Source organism: Thermobia domestica, chromosome 3, assembly GCF_964235325.1.
Source record: "Thermobia domestica chromosome 3, izTheDome1.hap1.1, whole genome shotgun sequence".
In the NCBI taxonomy this organism is placed as follows: Eukaryota; Metazoa; Arthropoda; class Insecta; order Zygentoma; family Lepismatidae; genus Thermobia; species Thermobia domestica.
This window is the reverse complement of record NC_137456.1, coordinates 94,642,823-94,660,777: the sequence shown is the minus strand read 5'-3', so window position 1 is coordinate 94,660,777 and position 17,955 is coordinate 94,642,823. Positions and strand designations below refer to the sequence as shown.

Below are 17,955 nucleotides of genomic sequence, written 5' to 3'. Positions count from 1 at the left end.
AAGCCCCGTTTCCATGTCAAATTTTACAGATGCCCCCCGTTGGAGATATTCATGAGACGCCACTGGTATCGCTACTATTTTTATTGCATTCTACACATACGATTTGGTAATGCAACTTTTTGTTTGAAGGCTCTACGTGCAGTATTAGCTGCGATATAGGCCTGGTACGTTCTTATTGAATATATATATATAAGTTTGGTCAGGATGAGAGGGTCAAAAGTTAAAAATGAAGTTCGTTCGTGGAGGCCATATTTGAACCACCAAGTAGTAAAAAAAAAAATACCATTTCCGGTTTTTACCTTAATCTGCATAGAACAAAAGCGGTAATAGATGGCAATACTCAATTTTCTACAATCGCTTAAGTGCCACAAGAATATATTCCATCTCTATTCTATTAAAACAGAAGTGGAAGAAAATTAGCCATATCTGGTTTAACGGTGATCTATGTAGAATAAAAACGATAATAGATAGCGAGATTTTTTTTTTTTTTTTAGTCGATTAACTGTCCCCAAGAATACACTTTATCACCGTCTTTAAGTCTGTACTAAAACCGGAAGTTGAAGAAATCCACTACATATATATAGTCAGGTCAAAAGTTGTTTCACGAGACCATATGGTTAGCAAACCATAAAAATGAAACGTCGTCGTCCCTGTGCCTGGACACATGCTCGTAAGCGACGCGAGCAATCATCAGTGCCAACACACACCACATTCATATCTGTGTCATCCATTGCTTTCACTATAGCAGATTTCAAGCGGTCCACAGTCATGAGGTTGAGCATCCACCTTCTCCAAATAGGACCAGATCTTGTAGTGAAGAGGATTTAAGCCTGGACGAGGGTCATTCTTCGAGGTGATGAACGCAATTTTGTTTCGACGAAACCACTCATGCGTCGTCTTCGCTTTGTGAAATGGCCCTGAGTCCTGTTGGAACACCTAAGGCTTATTTTTGAACACAGTGGTGCCAAGGGGTTTCACCATCTTGTCGAGACTTTGGGCCCCGTTTTCAGACCTTTTTGGCAAAAATGGACGTAAGTGGAACCCAAATATGGCAACCAAACCATCACTGATGCAGGGTAATGGCGTCGCTGGATTCGGGGAAATTGTTCACATGCTGCAGTACTGGTTATAGCATACATCTCATCATTCTGCTTGTTGAACTGTTCTTCAATTGCGAAAATTTTATCATCTCTGAACAAAATTTGTCGATGCTCGGTACCCGTGTAACTGCTGCAGGAGCAACTTTCATCTGTCACGTCGCATTCTCATCAGGCGCTGATTTAACCGTTGTTCTGTCCTGCGATAGGCATACAGTCCCAATTCTTCATTGATCATCCTTTTCATTGATGATCGCGACAATTTCATTTGCAGGGCCATGATTTTCTGCTTATGGACTAGATATCAAGCGATTCTTGTCTTCACTGCTTTAATGACACCTTTTGTCCTCATAGAGTGAGGTCCACCAGTGCGAGGCTTAGCTTCGACAGACGATATTTCATTATGTCGCTGCGAGGTGCGATAAATGGATTTCTGTGTAATGTTCAGTTTTTGTAGTAACTTATAATGGTTGTCGGAGGGTATCCACACCTGTGTAGAGCCAAAACTGCAACTCAGTTTTTTCTTTCTTTCTTTCCCCATTCCATCTTCACTCTGCAAGAAACAAAGGACAATAATGGTATTGTAAGTTCAACCAACATTAGGGTTTCACAACAATGCCACATTACTTTTATACATCATTTCTAACTACTGGTATTTTTCGTACATGTTTAGGACTAAACTTTTGGCCAGACTGTGTATATATAATAAAAATTCTTTTGTTCTGAGTACAGTGATTCGCTTCATCTAGAGCTATTTCAATCAGATCTACAGCGATTTGGAAATTAGCTGTTTCACTTAAAATCAACGTGATTCTTGCAGGGCTTTCTAAAGGAAAGAAAGACTCGGCATGGTAAGAAGAAATTAGTATACTGGTAAAGAAACGAGTAGAAAAAACAAAAAGTAGACCTTCACGTTTCCCTCTGGTGTAGTGGCTAGCGCTCGCGCTTTTGTTGTAAGGGGTCCAAGTTCGATTTCAGTAGGAGAGCTTTGGAAATTGAACGCATTATAGTGGTTCAGATTGCACCTTAAACTGTAGTTGAAGTCCCATATAGCCTCAATGCTTAAAAGAGACGCCAAACTCCAACCTAACAAGTACTGTATTTCTGAGATCTCCTTGATGTAAAGTGGAAAAATAAATTATTGTTCAGTGTTTCACTCCAAAGCAATCCACATACAAGTCACAGAGGTAGTCAAGTGGAAAGGTTGTATGTACTATATGTGGTGCATTACGGCAACTTACGGAGGTGGTCAACTATTGAGGTTCTACTTATTTTGCATGCATCTTTATACGTAAATGAAAAGTAACATTGACTTACACCGACTTGAGATACTTGCCTTATTCTAACTATAAAGAACAAGTATTTTGTCTGTGATTATGTTAATCTTTATATTAATAGTGTTCAAAATAATGGAAACATTTTAACAAAATGCAACTTAACCAATTAATACCAACATTGGACTTCTTTAGCCCTTAGTAGAGGTTGAAACTAATAACTTGATAATCGTTTTCAGAAGAATAGTGGACATTCTTCATACAATGCAGCACTCGGTTTGTCAGTGATGGCGTTGAAGTTCATCCTTGTGTTCCTCAAACAACTAGCTGTATGTATTGGCGCATTCTCATCTTGGAAGACTGCGTTATCTGTTAGACACCAGCTGTACAGTAGGATACCTGCGGTCAGGATGACTTAATACGTATCAATAGGTCCGGGTGTACCTCGACGTGTTCGCGGTACGGTTGGCAGGGCTGGGACACTAGCAGAGATGTTAGCCCCTCTGATTTCCAGAGCCTTCTATGTTTAGATTAAACTCTTCCGAGCTGTGGCCAAACAGTGGGATTCAGTGGCTTGTACTTATACTGACGGGACGTGAGCTTGCCTTACAATGTTCGGAAGTCAACATTGCAGACGCTGAAAGACTGATCTCATTAGGGTAGTCCCCTCCATTAGTAGGCATAACTGGTAGACGCTTAGGATATCGGTCTGGTTGTTAAATGGGCGTATTCCATTACCGTAGTTGTGATGAGGGTTTATACACTACGGCCTGTTAGGTGGGATTGTTCTGAATGATAGTAGTAAGTTCAGCGTGGATCGGACCAACAGTGATTGTGACTTCTGTCTTTTCACGATTTAAGCGTATCCTGATCAACCATCTCATTTCGCATTGCTAGATGTGAAGAAATTCAACAAGCATAGGTAATGGAAGTATAACCAATGGGTAACAATGAGGTCTAAAATATCAGATATTCACCGACAAACTGGCCCGTGGCTAAAATACGGGGAAATGACAGTGCTTTATTTCTTAAAAATCCTACAAGGAGAAGATGGTTCGTACTATCTACCAGTAGTTTGTCTTTTGAGCGTAGTAATAAGGCAAATAGAATAACGTAAGATTGCAGCTCAAACTAGCACCAAGCCGCTGCCATGTTTAACGGTAGGAGATAGGCAGTCTCTCTGGGTTTCTGCAATACATAACTCAGTCTTTAACTAATACAAGGAGAAAAGTGATAAGTTGGAGCATATTACTCTTTTCCAATTATAGGTAGCCCATGTTTTATATTCCCAGCAGCTATTTTTTACACTATCACGTTGACTGTGGTAATTAGAGGTCTCTGAACTGCAACCCGATGGTAGATATTAAGGTAAGGCAGCTTTCGTGGGATTGTAATTGTAGATCTGTACTTGATGCACATATGCACACACGAAGTGGGACTTTTTGCCTGTCGCGTCAGTCGTGACAATCCCGCACCAATCCAAGATATAGATTCGCGTCTTGGCGTACGACCCTAAACGTGAACTTTTCTTGATATATTTCTTGAGGGAAGCAAATAAATAGAAATTACATAGGACGGTTTTGTTGCAAAATTTTCCAGTGCATTTGACACAAGTGTACTTGCTTCCAGCGACACGTATAACGGGATGTTACCAACAATTTTTTAAAGGATAATACCGAATGCTTTCATTGCATTATGCTTCGCTTTGTTTCTTGTTAATAGTCATGAAACCAGCTTCCACCACTTGTCAATTATCGAGAGAAACGCGATGTTTCAGAGTGCTTGAGAATAGCATAATTGCAAACTTGTTTGTTCATCGGTCAACGACTTCAGCACCAACTGATGTACACATATTCATAGCTGATATGTAGTATATCGATGATCTGTGCGGTTATTCGATGATTTGTTTTCACGCGTTTCTCAATCCGCGGGAGAAGTTCAGGAGCGATGATTGTATCTGCAGGGTTGTGCATCATTTAATAAGCGTTCGCTACCTGCCCGGAACTACATCGCCGCTTGTGTCCAGTTTCAGTGACAAATAATACAAAACCATTACCCGTTAAATGTCAGTGACAATACTACTTTCTTAGGGACCTTATCACCAAGATTCGGGTTTATATGACCTAAAAACTTTGAAAATGTACACCCATTTGTGCTCTAAAAGTGGCAAAATATGACCGAAAAACACACGACTAGAAGACTTGACCTTTGGCACCTCGACTACCGGTTTCTTTGACAAAATACTCTCCAACGAATATCCTTCATACTCAAAAAATATCCGTATGCCCAAAGAAAGAAAGAAATCATAAATACCAGTAATAATTTATAAATACCACTAATAATTTATTTTAGGGGATGACCAGGTACTCGAGTCAAATATCTGATTGTGCTCAAATGTGGATTACTGGTGTTTTCATAGTACTACTCCCTCATATTGAAAATCTGTCCTGAATTTGGATGGATTTTATTTACTACTAATACCCAAGAAAGAAACTGGACTTCAGGTATCACAGCAAGGGGGGAGAAAAACAATAGGGGACTTTGATTTCTTTATTCGAAGTTGTTGATGCTACGCCAGTTTAAGCATTATTACCTCTTACACTGCACAGTATTCCTTCAAATCCTGTTGCACAAAGTCATATACTTCTAAGAAAGGAAATTCCAAATAACCTTATTCCAAATATTAGCGAATATATTCCCGAACAATAAGTGGAACTTGCAAAAAATATGACCAAAATTAAGCTTTATAAGACTTCGAACACACATCATCTAAAGCTAATATATTGTTCAAATATGCATTTATGACCAATAAAATCCATATTTTCGTGTTCATAAGACTCAGAAACGTGTTTATATGTAATTAGATATGTAAAAAGTAGGAATATACCGATATATCGGTATCGGTGATATCGGCCACTTTTGGGAGTATCAGTATCGGCAAATGGACACCGATATCTACCAATACATTTTCCGAACTATTTTCAATTTGTTTAGTATTAACAGTGACACTTACATTTCATAGATTTCTCTTAAAGTTGATCTAAATTATTATCAATCGTACAGTCGATTTCTTTATGCATGTGTACGCTTTTGATTTGCTCTACTCGTACTCAACTGATATTTTTAGTCCCTCGATGCCAAAATACTGTTGAAGAAAAGCCATAGGTCCTCAGTCAGGATTATGGGCGCCCGAAGAAAGTTTTCTAGAGAGGGCTCATTTCATGGTTGCTATATTACGTCTGGTATTTAATATACGTGGTTTGGTATAGTACGTACACATTTTCGTGAGCCGGGGGGGGGATTACCCTGCCCTCCCCCTTCGTTGCCCATGATCAGGATAGCAAATTCGTCATTTGAATCTCAAACAAGACAGAAGTTTCAATTCAGAAGAAACCCACAAGACGCGCACTTTGTTATGGTTTTCTCCTATTTGCTGATTAAAAACAATTAGTTCTAAAGTTAATAAGTAGTTTTATTGTTTTCGACTTCGCTTAAATAACGCTTATTTTTTATGGTATACACAGCAACACCTGGTTCACCACGCATAATTTTTTAAACAATAAAAATTTGTAACGGTAGTATCAGTTTGCATTATATGTATGCAGGGACGGCGATTAAGGAGGGGGGGCAGGAGAGGGCATTTGCCCTTTCTACTTTTTTTCAAGTGACCTCTTAATATATATAGTTTTATTTGGAAATATAAAGTTTTTGTACGTATTACTGGTTCATGTGAATAATACCTCCATATAATATTTGCCGTGGCGTTAGTACGTATTGGTTATTTGTCTTCCCGTGGAATTAAAAACAGCTACGTGAATTGCATTTTAATTGCTACGGAATATGGCCCCAAAATTAACCTTTTGGTAGGGCTCGGTATGTTAATCAGCCGCTTTGAAACTGATTGAGAGAACATTTCACAAAACAAAATGTCTTTCACAAGCTATTCTTTAATATTCGACAGTTCCTAAAATGTATTTTCTTCTTTCTAATAGTAGGGAATATTGATTAAAAAGAGAGTAATAAGAATTTCTACATTTTTAATTTTTTCCTCTACAACATTTATGATATTCCGCAGTTACAAATTAGTGGTGAGAGAAAAAAAGTTTATTTTTTTATTAGGAGATACAACAATGCCCTTTTTGCAGATGCAGCAAAGCCCTTTCGTCGGCTTTTTTTTTTTTTTTTTTTAAACAAAACAAGAAAGAAACAGTTGAGAATGTTTGAAGAGTATTGTCAGAATGAACTTAAAATAATTATTTTTTCGGAATGTATATGCAATTTATTAAATGTATTTGATTAAATTCAATAGATAATGCATTTACGTATTTGGAACCTGCGTATTAGGGTATATGTTGAATTAGTTGTATTAAGCTGTCACTTTTTATCACCGTATATATATTGAAAATGGAGTTATAACCAGTGGCCACTGGTTACTATTTGTTAACAAAATGTTCACCATCCTCTTAAGTATTGATCAACACCAATATCGCCCCCCAGAAAGCAGAAAGGTGCTAAGCGCCATTCTTCTTGATTTCCAACTAAGTGCATATCCTGACTACTTTTTTCATATTGAATATTGTGCAGAAAGGAGACAAATGGCAGGAGACAATATGAAAGGTCTGCAGTGTAAACTGAGTTTTAGAAGAAAGAATGAATCGGAATTAGTGTTTCATTCGTTTTTATTCATCTCCTGAGAAATTTTCATTTTGGTGCTTAGCACATTTCTGCCTTTTGGGGCGATATTATCTCTAAATGACTTACGGTTCTCAAAAGATGGCTCCTTAAATCTCCCGAAATTGGAACTTTTTGGCCAATATCTTGGGAACGGTAACTCATAGAAAGGTGATATTGCGTTGATCAGTACCTAAGAGGATGGTGGACAGTTTGGTACCAAATAGTGACCGGTTTAAGATGTCCATGAGCAAGGAATCAAATCTCTTCTTAGATCTTCGTTGTTTAAGAGTACAAAGGGCTAGCACCTACTTGCGTTGTTCTTGTCAATTTACTTAATAAAGTATGAAATACTATATACGGTATTTTAAGTGAAAAAATAGTACCCTATTAATTATACAACCTTTCTTCAAACAAAGTGTTAGAAGCAATCAGGAAAACTAACATTGACTTACAAATATTCAGATCATGTCTTGCTTCTACCATTTTTAACGTCCAATCACCGCCACTGTATGTATGTAATAGAGACCAGTAAATGCAATGTAAGTTTCAAAGCACATTATCTCACTAAATATTAATCACTGACTCTTAAAATTAAGTTTACACTGTATAAGTATTTACACTATATAAGTATGCTGCTTTTTAGTACATTTTATGTGAGCTGGATTAAATTTAGAGGATATATATATATTTTTGTGGAACCTAATATGAAATTCTACTTTTTGTCTTTGTATGTCAGATTTTGGTCTTATATCGAATACACCGTATTACAATGTTGATCATTCCATTATTCTGAAAATTCCTGATAATATATAAGAAATGTGTCCAAAAGTATCGGTATCGGCCTCTTCAATATCGGTACATCTTAGTAAAAAGATGTCAGGATAAAAATATGATATGTCATAGAAATCTGAGCTTTACTTATCATAACATATTAGTTTCAGAAGATTTTTCCACTTGGAATGTTTCACACGTTCATTACAAAGCTGACTTCACTGGTGGCGCCTCATTGGGTGATAAAACACAATATGCCCACATGAATTTTTTGTAAGTTATCGCTTACATCTTAATGTGCTAGACTATTCGTATTCCATTTTGGGCGTGTTCTAGGGAATTTAACACCGTTTCATTTGACTAATGCCAAACCTTGTAATATTTTTAGTCCGTAGAGAAGTTTCGTATGAGAAATAAAGAAATCTATCCATTTTTCGTGCACCGAATTATATTTCTTTAGAATAGGATTTAGATTTCTGGGCTTCGGCATCTATGGCCATTTAGCGTGTCAGGTATGAGTGATGATGTCCCTCGTCGAGCACACTATCCGGGGAAAGGGAAGGAGGAAAGCGGCCTGGGACCTATAAGTTAGGTACCACCCCAGCATTTGGGAAAACCCAGGAAAACCCCGTTCAGGATGGATAACCTGAAAACTGAATGATACACCTTTTCAACCGAATGCCCTCAGCGGGAATCGTACCCGGGACCGCTGACACCGAAGGCGAGAGCGTTAGCGACTACGCTACACGGGGCCACTTCCTTAGAATAGTTTGGTAACATTACCTTCGATGTAGACATTTAACCTGTGCTGAGATAATGAGACTTAGCATATAAAATTCTAGCGATTATGCAAATCTTGAAGAACTAGGAATAATTTTATCGTAGCGTGATTCCTTTTCCATATCCTGAAAATGAAGATATTCTCAGTGACAAAACAAGCACCCAGAAGGGATTGTGGAAATTAAATGACACTGTGAATTTTGAAGGGTGGTTTATGTGCGTTGCAATGATACAGTATCATATACAACAACGGAGTTGTCAATACGGGCATATCGCTCGTTCCATATCAGTAAAGTGTAGCACTCTTTGGATCTGAATACATGCTATGATTCGATTCAGAAGGGAATCGAACAGTTGTATCCTCTCCTGAGGGAAGTCGAACTACAGATGTCCTAATTAATGTTTGACATTCTGCAGATCGGACGGGTTACAGTTGACATCTAAGCGGATTCTCACGTGTTTTGTTAGGGCAGATTGGGGGACTTTGCTGGCCTTGAAAGTACCTAAACATAATAAAGGTGCGTGTGGACAAGCGTTGTCTTCGTTGAAAGACTGTTGCAAAGGAGTAACTCACGAGGACACGGAATATCAGTGATATTTCCGTACTATCAGGATGTTACGAATCACTACCAGAGGTAACCTGAAATATGTCCTATGTCCTCCTACATCATGATGTGAGAAATAATGCTGGTTTGCATCTCGAATACATTAGTAGGGTGTGGCCAAGGTCACTCACTAGATGTGGCCATCAGTCTGTGCTCCACGCCAAACAGCCGTCCTCTAACATTAGCCTACGTGTGTGGATAGTGAGCCCGAATACGATAATCCTCTGGTGGTGTGGCGTACCTTAGTTTACCAAATGCATGCCATGTGAGTATTTCATGTACGTACTGGTTCCAACATCAAACCAGTGTCATCTGAAACTCCCACATATCAGGCAGTTCCACAGTACAACCATCTAGCTTCATGCAAATCTGTTAACACGATCTCTTTCAGTGCTAGTAATGTTGTCTGATGCATCTACGAGGGATACCCTCTTTAATTTCTTGCCCTACGGTGCTTGCTGACTGACTGACGATCTGGAACTACCTTCTTACTACTATTGCTGTACTCTAGTAAGACCACATTCATTCTGGTGGCTCTTCCAGATATTACAGATCTAGCCATAGCCTAGCTAACGAACATCCGAAGTCAAGTAAATCTCATTATTTTGATAAATTTGTAATGTCATTATGAATTAAGTATAATACTTTTAGTACATATTAGAGAGATATGAATTTTCTTTTCAGGTTGACTTCTACATTGACCGAGACATGATTCACATTGCTGACACGAAGGTTGCCCATCGTTACGGTGACTTCTTCATTCGCAAGATTCACAAGTTTGAAGAGTTAAATCGTAAACTGCATGTGGTGAAGATCTGATGGTGGTGTCTATGATAAATTTATGAAGATTTTTTTTCTCCAGGAAACTAAATAAATATCTTAAAACATAATTGGCTATTATTCAAAAGATCACTGAATGGATGTAACCTTACTTTTAGTAAGATTTTGAGCAGTGAGAAAGGTAAAAAGTACAAACACTAATCATTGAATTTTTGATATAGCAATATTGATACCGAGGTGTTGGTCATGTACTGTAACTAGTATTGGTATACGATGGGTAATAAGTGAAGTATGTTATTAATGCTTGTACTGGAATAATTGGAACGTTATTGAATGTTTTAGTAAAAAGATTAAATTAGCAGGGGATGATTTCTAACCAGTGATATATGTCATTTTCTAGGGATTTTCCACACCAACGAAGTGATGAATGACCTGGAGATAAGCTTTAGGACAAAGTCCTAGTGCTACCGTTTATTTGGTTTAATGATTTCAATGGTATTACGAGCAGCTTGATTACGAACCACTATGTCATCTACTGATAGCGGTAACGCTACGAATAATACAGTGTCCGTACGAAAAGAGGACAACTAGCAAAATTAGGTCTTGAATAATAATAATTTTTATGTAACTCAATAAGCCTTCGTGCAACACTTCGTATGTATCCTGGGTAATTGACGCCTTACTCCCAGACCGCTGAACCGATTTTGATGAAGGATACACGATTTTGATGAAGGATACAGTATTTCACAAGCCCGTCAAGTTAGAAAGATGAAACTTGGTATCTAAACTTCTCATTAAAGATAAGAGGACACGTGTTCCAGCGTTTTTGAAAATTTTCCGTTTTAAGGAAGAGTGCATAAATAAATGAATGTAACGATGTTGATGCGCTCCTTCCCCTTTTGGACCGCTGTACCAAATATACTGGTTTTCAGTACGTGAGTGGATCATGGCCTAAATTTAGTATCAAATCGTAGGGTGGGTTTTAAAGTAGGTGACATGTAAAAACAATCGAAAAGATCGATATAGTGTACTCCATAGTTTTCGGGGTTGCTGGAATTAAGAGTAACACTGACGATGCCGTTTAATTCCAAATTCATTCCCCATCGGTATAGGGAGATGGGTAAGTGGGAAGGGGATAACATGTAATACCTAAGCGAAAACGACCGATATTATTATCCAATCAATAGTTCTCTGGGTTACTGCGATGAATAATGACACTCAGGATGTCGTTTAAGTATTTAAGTCGTTTAAGTCTTCTTTTTATTTTAATGAATCTGGCGACCCACCTCTTTCAAAGGCCACATTCTTCCCAGCCGTACATAGGAAATTTTAATACTTTGGCTTCAGTGAAACTTTTTAGTTTAATGTCCCACGGTTATCCTCGTTAGACTAAAGGAGACGAATGATGAATGAAAGTGAATAATTGCGAAACTAAATTTTTTGTGCTCTCCCGCCGAGAATCGAATCGAACCCGTACCCGGGAATCAAACCCGTACCGCGTGCATCAAAGGCGCACGCGTTAGCCACTAGACCAACAGTAAGAAAAATTTGGCTTAAAGTAGAGATCACACACAGTTCCCACCGATCTGGAGAAATCAGGGAATTCAGCTTTCTCGTCTTACCGGCTGTTTGGTTGGGGATATTTTACAGAATAAATTGTTTTGCAAAACTTCTCTACTTACACACACGTTACATACATCTACATGAACAGTACATGAGGACCCCCTAGTAGTTGGGAAAGTATTGTTGCTTTTTACGTTATATACGGACCTGAAAATTTGTAAATCGTGACCTGGAAAAAAACAATTTGTGTTCACCAATTAAATGGGAACCCCGTTACAGTCAGATTCCTATTATTTTGATTTCTTGTACAAGACTGTACTTTATTTCATATACTACTACTTTCTGTTAAAACAAAGTCGGAACGGTTATTTCAAAGTACAACAGATCTACAATTATCCTACAAGATCTTTAAATTTTGTAAGTGAAGCGGATCGTTATTCACAGATTGGGAAGTTTCTGCTGTTAGTTTAAATCACGACTTCACAGATCCTGTCACATGTCATGCTTCAGCAAATGCTCAGTGAGCAAGAACCCAAAGCGGAAAGTGAGGTGCACGAAATAAATTAGGAATTAATATTAAATATATGTTTCTACAGAATAATTCATCAAAACTATTTCCCATTTAATCGTGCTTTATTACATTTGTTATATAGCTATATTGTGATACAAAAATCGTTATGACGACACGTATATCGAAAGTATACTGTATATTCTAATTTAACATGGGCTAACAACTGATTAGTAGTTAACATTCTATATCGTTTAATGGCTGATCCTAGCATGTGTGCCTTTAACAGACATGGTCTCGGGTTCGATTCCCAGTGGGAGAGCTCAAACGGTTTAATTTCACAATCATTCACATTCGTCTCCTTTAGCCTAAAGGGAATAATGTAAGACATTGAATTAGAAAACAAACAAAAAAAAAAAAAAAAAAAAAAAAAAATTCATTTCAATGTCAACATCTAGATCAGAACATTACCATAGTATCAATTGGGTCTGATTCATTGACATGTCAGTTACGCAGTACATTCGATTCATTTTTATTAGCATAAAAACGTCGTAATTCCTCATATTTAATTATTTATATTTTTTTACGTATTATTCTTTAACAATCTGTTAACATTTACTATATATTCCATCGTGTAGCAATAATTCGACTGTATTATATGAACAGGATTATGCAACTACAATCTGCAGAGCGTATATGCAAGAACGAACTCGCTGTATAAAAGTAATTATAAAATCGTAGGTAAATTCTTCTTTGTAACATACAATTACGATGATGTCTCGTCGCAAAGCTACAATAATTACAATTTAATTCATTCATTCCTGACGTTGAATTACGAAGTAAACTAAACAACGAAGTCGGATTCCGGATCTAACGAGCTAGTATGACATATGCATCTAATCAACCAGAAAAAATAATCAATCTCTCAGCACACAATTAAAATAGCTAAAATTAATACAGTGGAAGTCAGTAATTAGATTGATGTCAAAGATACCAGCCACTTATTTCAAATAAAAATAATGTTTTAACTTCATTTCACTAATTTCAATATTACAAGACAATTCGATCTAGTTAAAGCAACAATATAGTGATATACAATAGAAGAAGAAAACAAAACGCCAGTAAATTGCATGTCATTAGCGTCAGCAATTACTATTTGGGATAAAGATAAAAGGTGCTGACTTCGTAATAGCATCAACAGGCCTCATCAGTAGGTAACCACGGCTTCAATATCACCGAGCTTTGAATGAAATATTGTACCATGTAATGTTAAGAAACTATTGACAATAAAACGTCTAGACTTGCTAGCACGCAAGAATTGAAGCTCCCCTCCCCCCTTCCTCCTCTAATCACTTGTGTTCAGTATGTAAAGACTTGGGAGAAGATCTGTGAAAACTGTATGCATACGCTTTGTTTTAAAGCACGCTTTTAAATTACAAGGTACATTCAGTATCTTCATTCGCTTTCAGAGTGTTATAATTTGAAAGCTGCCAATCATATTTGAATGAAACGTTTGAAAGACGGAATGTTTAAGTTCTCACACAAATATTATTCCATTTCAAATGCTACATTGGTTTTACAGGACAATACATTTTATTACAAAATGCAAAATAATGTAGTTGCACCAAGGTTTTAGTTAATGTGGCCGCTTCCGGTCGCTCGGCACACAAGTCAATAGCTGAACTCTTCCCATACTTTGATATCGACGGGAATTGGCTGATGGTTGGGAGTAGATGTCACTAGCATGTGTCGACCCTATACAGTAGTGGCAGCTTCTACTAACCAAACGAGTTTTGAACACCACTACTTTTGAGCCGTAGCCATTTCCAAGCTACAACACTTTGAATTTGGATGAAGACTTTAGACACCATGTGTATCACAACAATAAGGTAGTATATGAAATGAATTCAGAACGCTTATGTAATATTAAAACACACTTGTATTTCGATTTTGAATTTAGAGTCCCTTTCAGCAATGAGGCTATATGGGACGTGGATCTAAAGCTTAACGTGGGATTCGAACCACATGAGCTCCCACTGGGAATCGAACCCGGGTCTCCCACGCCAAAGGTGCGTTGACTAACCGCTTAGCCACTAGGAAGTTCTGTATAAGTGTTAAAAAAGTTGAAAATATTCAAGTTTATATTTTAGTGAAAGTGTTTGGTCCATTGAACTGGGTATTTATGTCGTGGCGAGCACTATACAAGAATACGAAGAAATTATGATAGTATTCAATAGTCCACGAGAAAAATCATTGTAATCAAGTATTTCTGTTAATAACAGCGAGATAATACCGACAAAAATCCTTTTCCTTCTTTCGTTTCGATGTTGCCTGACAATGGTAACATAAAACCTTAAGATTCATTTACTATTTGATAGCAGATTGTACTCTAAGCTTTTGCTTTTGTTTACAATGCCTAACAAGAGATTCCATGACATAAATGTTCTTTCCGTTTTTGCCTTGAGGCGGATGCTAGAAGAAAGTGTTGTGAAAGAATCGAATTTGAAATCTCAACAAATTACATGTTTCATTATTCCCACATTCTGAAAAAAATTAGATGTCTGTCCATCCCAATGTATGGACAGAGGTCGTGATGGCTGGCATGTGGGACCCTCGTTCGATTCCAGCTCCCGCCAAGTGGGTTTTGTGGTATTCCTCATTTCACCTTATCAATCTCATCATCATAATTCCCCCTTACCACATATCGCCTAAACATGAGGCGTTAAATTAACATAAAAATATATAAACACTCGCCTACAAACCATACTGCCCAAAGTATCCGAATCAAATTTTAAACTTAGTTTTTATAGGACTGATCTTACGTCCAAAGATAAGGGTAATTACTGAGGGTAAAAATAAATAAATAAATAAATAAAAAAAATTAGGGTAGTTCACTCTTGTGAGTTCCTTTGATCAATTTTCTCAAAAATTCCTTAGGCGATTTTGGTCATATTTCATCATAAAAAAAAGTCCCACAAGCTGTAGTGTAATCTTGGGGTGAGTTTTCTTCGGACGAAGTTTTCCGAAAACTACTATGATTTTGTTCATATTTCATACATAAATGTTTAAGTAGTAAGTGCAGCATGATATCAATCGGTTTAAGAAATGGGAGCAAGAAAGTTTACTGTAATGCTTTTCATTGTTTTAGTAAGTAAGCATTTAATAAGACTTGCAACTAAAATTGGTCTGGAAATTAAAGTTCGTTGGTCATAGATGATGGCTTTAAGGAACATATAGTCCGGCCGTTAAGGGGTTCAATTCTGCATTTTATGACTAAAAGGTGACACAAGTAACAAGTATTCTTTAGACTCTAGTCTACAATTTAAGAAGGGGAGCCAAGCTGAAATTCCTGGCAGGCATAGTTGCCTACCTACAGGATTAGATCACTATTTGCAGCGTTTGTTTCGGTATTTGGCATTCAAACGTATCTCCTACGACACAAAATGTGTAAAAATGATAAGAGTCAATCAATAACTAAATCTACAAACAGTGTCGGTACTGTTCGGCTAAAAGAGGTCAGTCTTTTTAGCGGATTGCCTACATTTGAGGATACCTCGTCAAATTCCAGCCCTAAAAGTGTTTAATCCTCGCATGTTTTGTCAAATTGTATACCTGAGTAGGTAATTAGAAATCAATTAAACTGAAAATAATGGTCACTAGTGTCAGATTTCAAGAGTTGAGCATAAAAGTTGAGCTTTAAAATGAGCTCAAATATAAGTAAAATACTATCATTTTTGCTTTACATGAGCAATCCATAGTTACCTGTCATTAACAACACTGTATGCTGTCATAACGTTATTTACACTATAAAGTAATTGCTAAAAGGAAATACAGAAGCCAAAAAAGTTTTTTAAAAAAGTACTCAAAACAGTTCACTCGCAGTAGCAAAGTGGTGTTCAGATCACTTAGGACTTCCGACATTTGCATCGATTCTCGGAGCATATCTGCAACCAGACATTATGTATATTTACTTGAAAGGCCAAGCGATTATTCGTGGATAGTCTATATTTGTAGCTGTTATGGTACTCCACACCTAATCTTAATTATACAGTAAGTAAGAAATTATTCCTGTGGATAGCATGAAATACATATACCGACAACCGATGCCGAGTCCAATATCAACTGAATACGGTTTGACCGATTCCACCCTTCGCAAAACAACCTTTATAACATCAAATCCTTCATTAAATGACATTTCGTACTTACCGAAAGTTTTGTCCAAGTCCAAAGGCAAAGAACATGTCCTCCAGTACCAGTTTGTCGAAAACGCTGATAGCCCAAACCACAACATATGTGTCCACAGTTCGAAGGAACACCTTTTAATATTCCAAGAGACAGCGTCTGCAAGATGAAGCATCATCCGTGTGTCCGCTTCCTCGTGGTTGTAGGGGCTTAAAGAATTAATGTTCGATCTGGTAGCCGTAGTCAGTGCAAACTCCGTTTTATTGGTACAAACTTCTTTGTTCATTTGTCCGATCTCCATCAACTTTGGGATGATTAAACGAAAAAGTTGTCGCTTATTGTCATTTGATAGCAGAAACTGAAGAAAGTTCTTGGGAATTGGAGCGTTAGGTGAGACGCGATATTTCCAACTAGTTCCCCTTGATTCTCGTGTCATTTCTTGTATGGAATTGGGAAAATATTCGTCCCATATCACATCGATTCGTTTCACTGTTGCAATCTGTTTTCGATATATTCTTCAAAAGTTTTGGTTGCTCCTCGAGGAATCATATGAATAATAGCTGCTCCTTCAAAAATCTTCACGTCTACTTCGGCTTTTTGAATTTTTTTTTTCCTTTTGGAGAGGTTCAAGGCATTTGAGCAAACTAGATTTGTGACTCAGCTACATAGCCTCCTGCTGTCAGTGACGAAGGGTACAACTCATTTTCATGCTTAAAGAATTCGTCCAAATCGCCTGATATATATTGGCATACAGTGAAGAGACGACTAAACAACACAGTCATTCGTAAAGCAGGTGCACTTTTCAGCAAGACATATTCGTCTCTTCTGATCGTTCTTGATATGACCATGCTGAAATTGAACCAAAATGTCGTTCAATAGATAGGTCACCTCTTCCAAGGTTTTGGAACCGTGTCCCCGCTGGTAGTTATGTAAGGCAGGCCACGCACGTTACGATCTACCTGCACAGGTCGACCGGACTCCGTAGCGTGTGGGAGACCCAGATTCACCGTAGTATTCGGGCGCAGATAAAAATACCATTTTCGAACGTTCGAAAAACTACACAGGCCTATTCACATACACGCTTCAGTTGACCTGTACAGATAGACCGTAACGTGTGTGGACGATGCAAAAATCAGGATGTATTAGCGTTCGATCAGTGTCAGCAAAATGTGAATTCACTTTGTTCTAAGGAGAATATTATTTCTGTGATTCACCAGCACTGACTACACTGCTTTAAATTATTTTGAAGCATAATTTCCAATTTCTGAGAATACACTATTGTATTGATTGCATGACCAGTTGGCAACAATTCGCGATTCACAAAAACTGAAGAGTACACTAAACACACAGGATGTAACTTTTTTGATGTAGTGATGGGATGGGTTCACGCAACTCCAAGCAATGAAGATGGCATATGGAATACTGCAAAGAACCCATTTCTCATTGCATGTCAACAATGTGTCCAGAAGCAAATCTCCTCCGACGAGACAACAAAGAAAAACATTTCCTCGCATCGCTTTCTGAGCTGTAGTCAACTCTCGTTCTACTATACTGTTTACAAGCTACTCGGTGCAATTCAATGTTTCTCTCAACGACTCCTATTTAGCCATTATCGACCTCGCTTTGAGTTCCTTATTGTCTCTAGCTTGATGATGTTCTATGTGGTGTGTTCTTGAGGAATTCATCGCCTATCTTGAATTTGTTAAACCAACGTTGTACTG

At 37.6% G+C, this 17,955-nt stretch overlaps 1 protein-coding gene across 1 annotated transcript in view; it reads left to right on the top strand.

Moving 5' to 3' along the window:
* Nucleotides 1–10,091, top strand: part of eIF3l (eukaryotic translation initiation factor 3 subunit l) — a 50,790-nt gene extending 40,699 nt beyond the window's left edge. Inside the window, exon 11 of the mRNA XM_081751299.1 lies at nt 9,886–10,091. Within this exon, the coding sequence (XP_081607425.1) occupies nt 9,886–10,020 (135 nt within the window). The 3' untranslated portion in view covers nt 10,021–10,091. The remainder of the gene's footprint in view (nt 1–9,885) is intronic.
* The last annotated feature ends 7,864 nt before the right edge of the window (nt 10,092–17,955 follow it).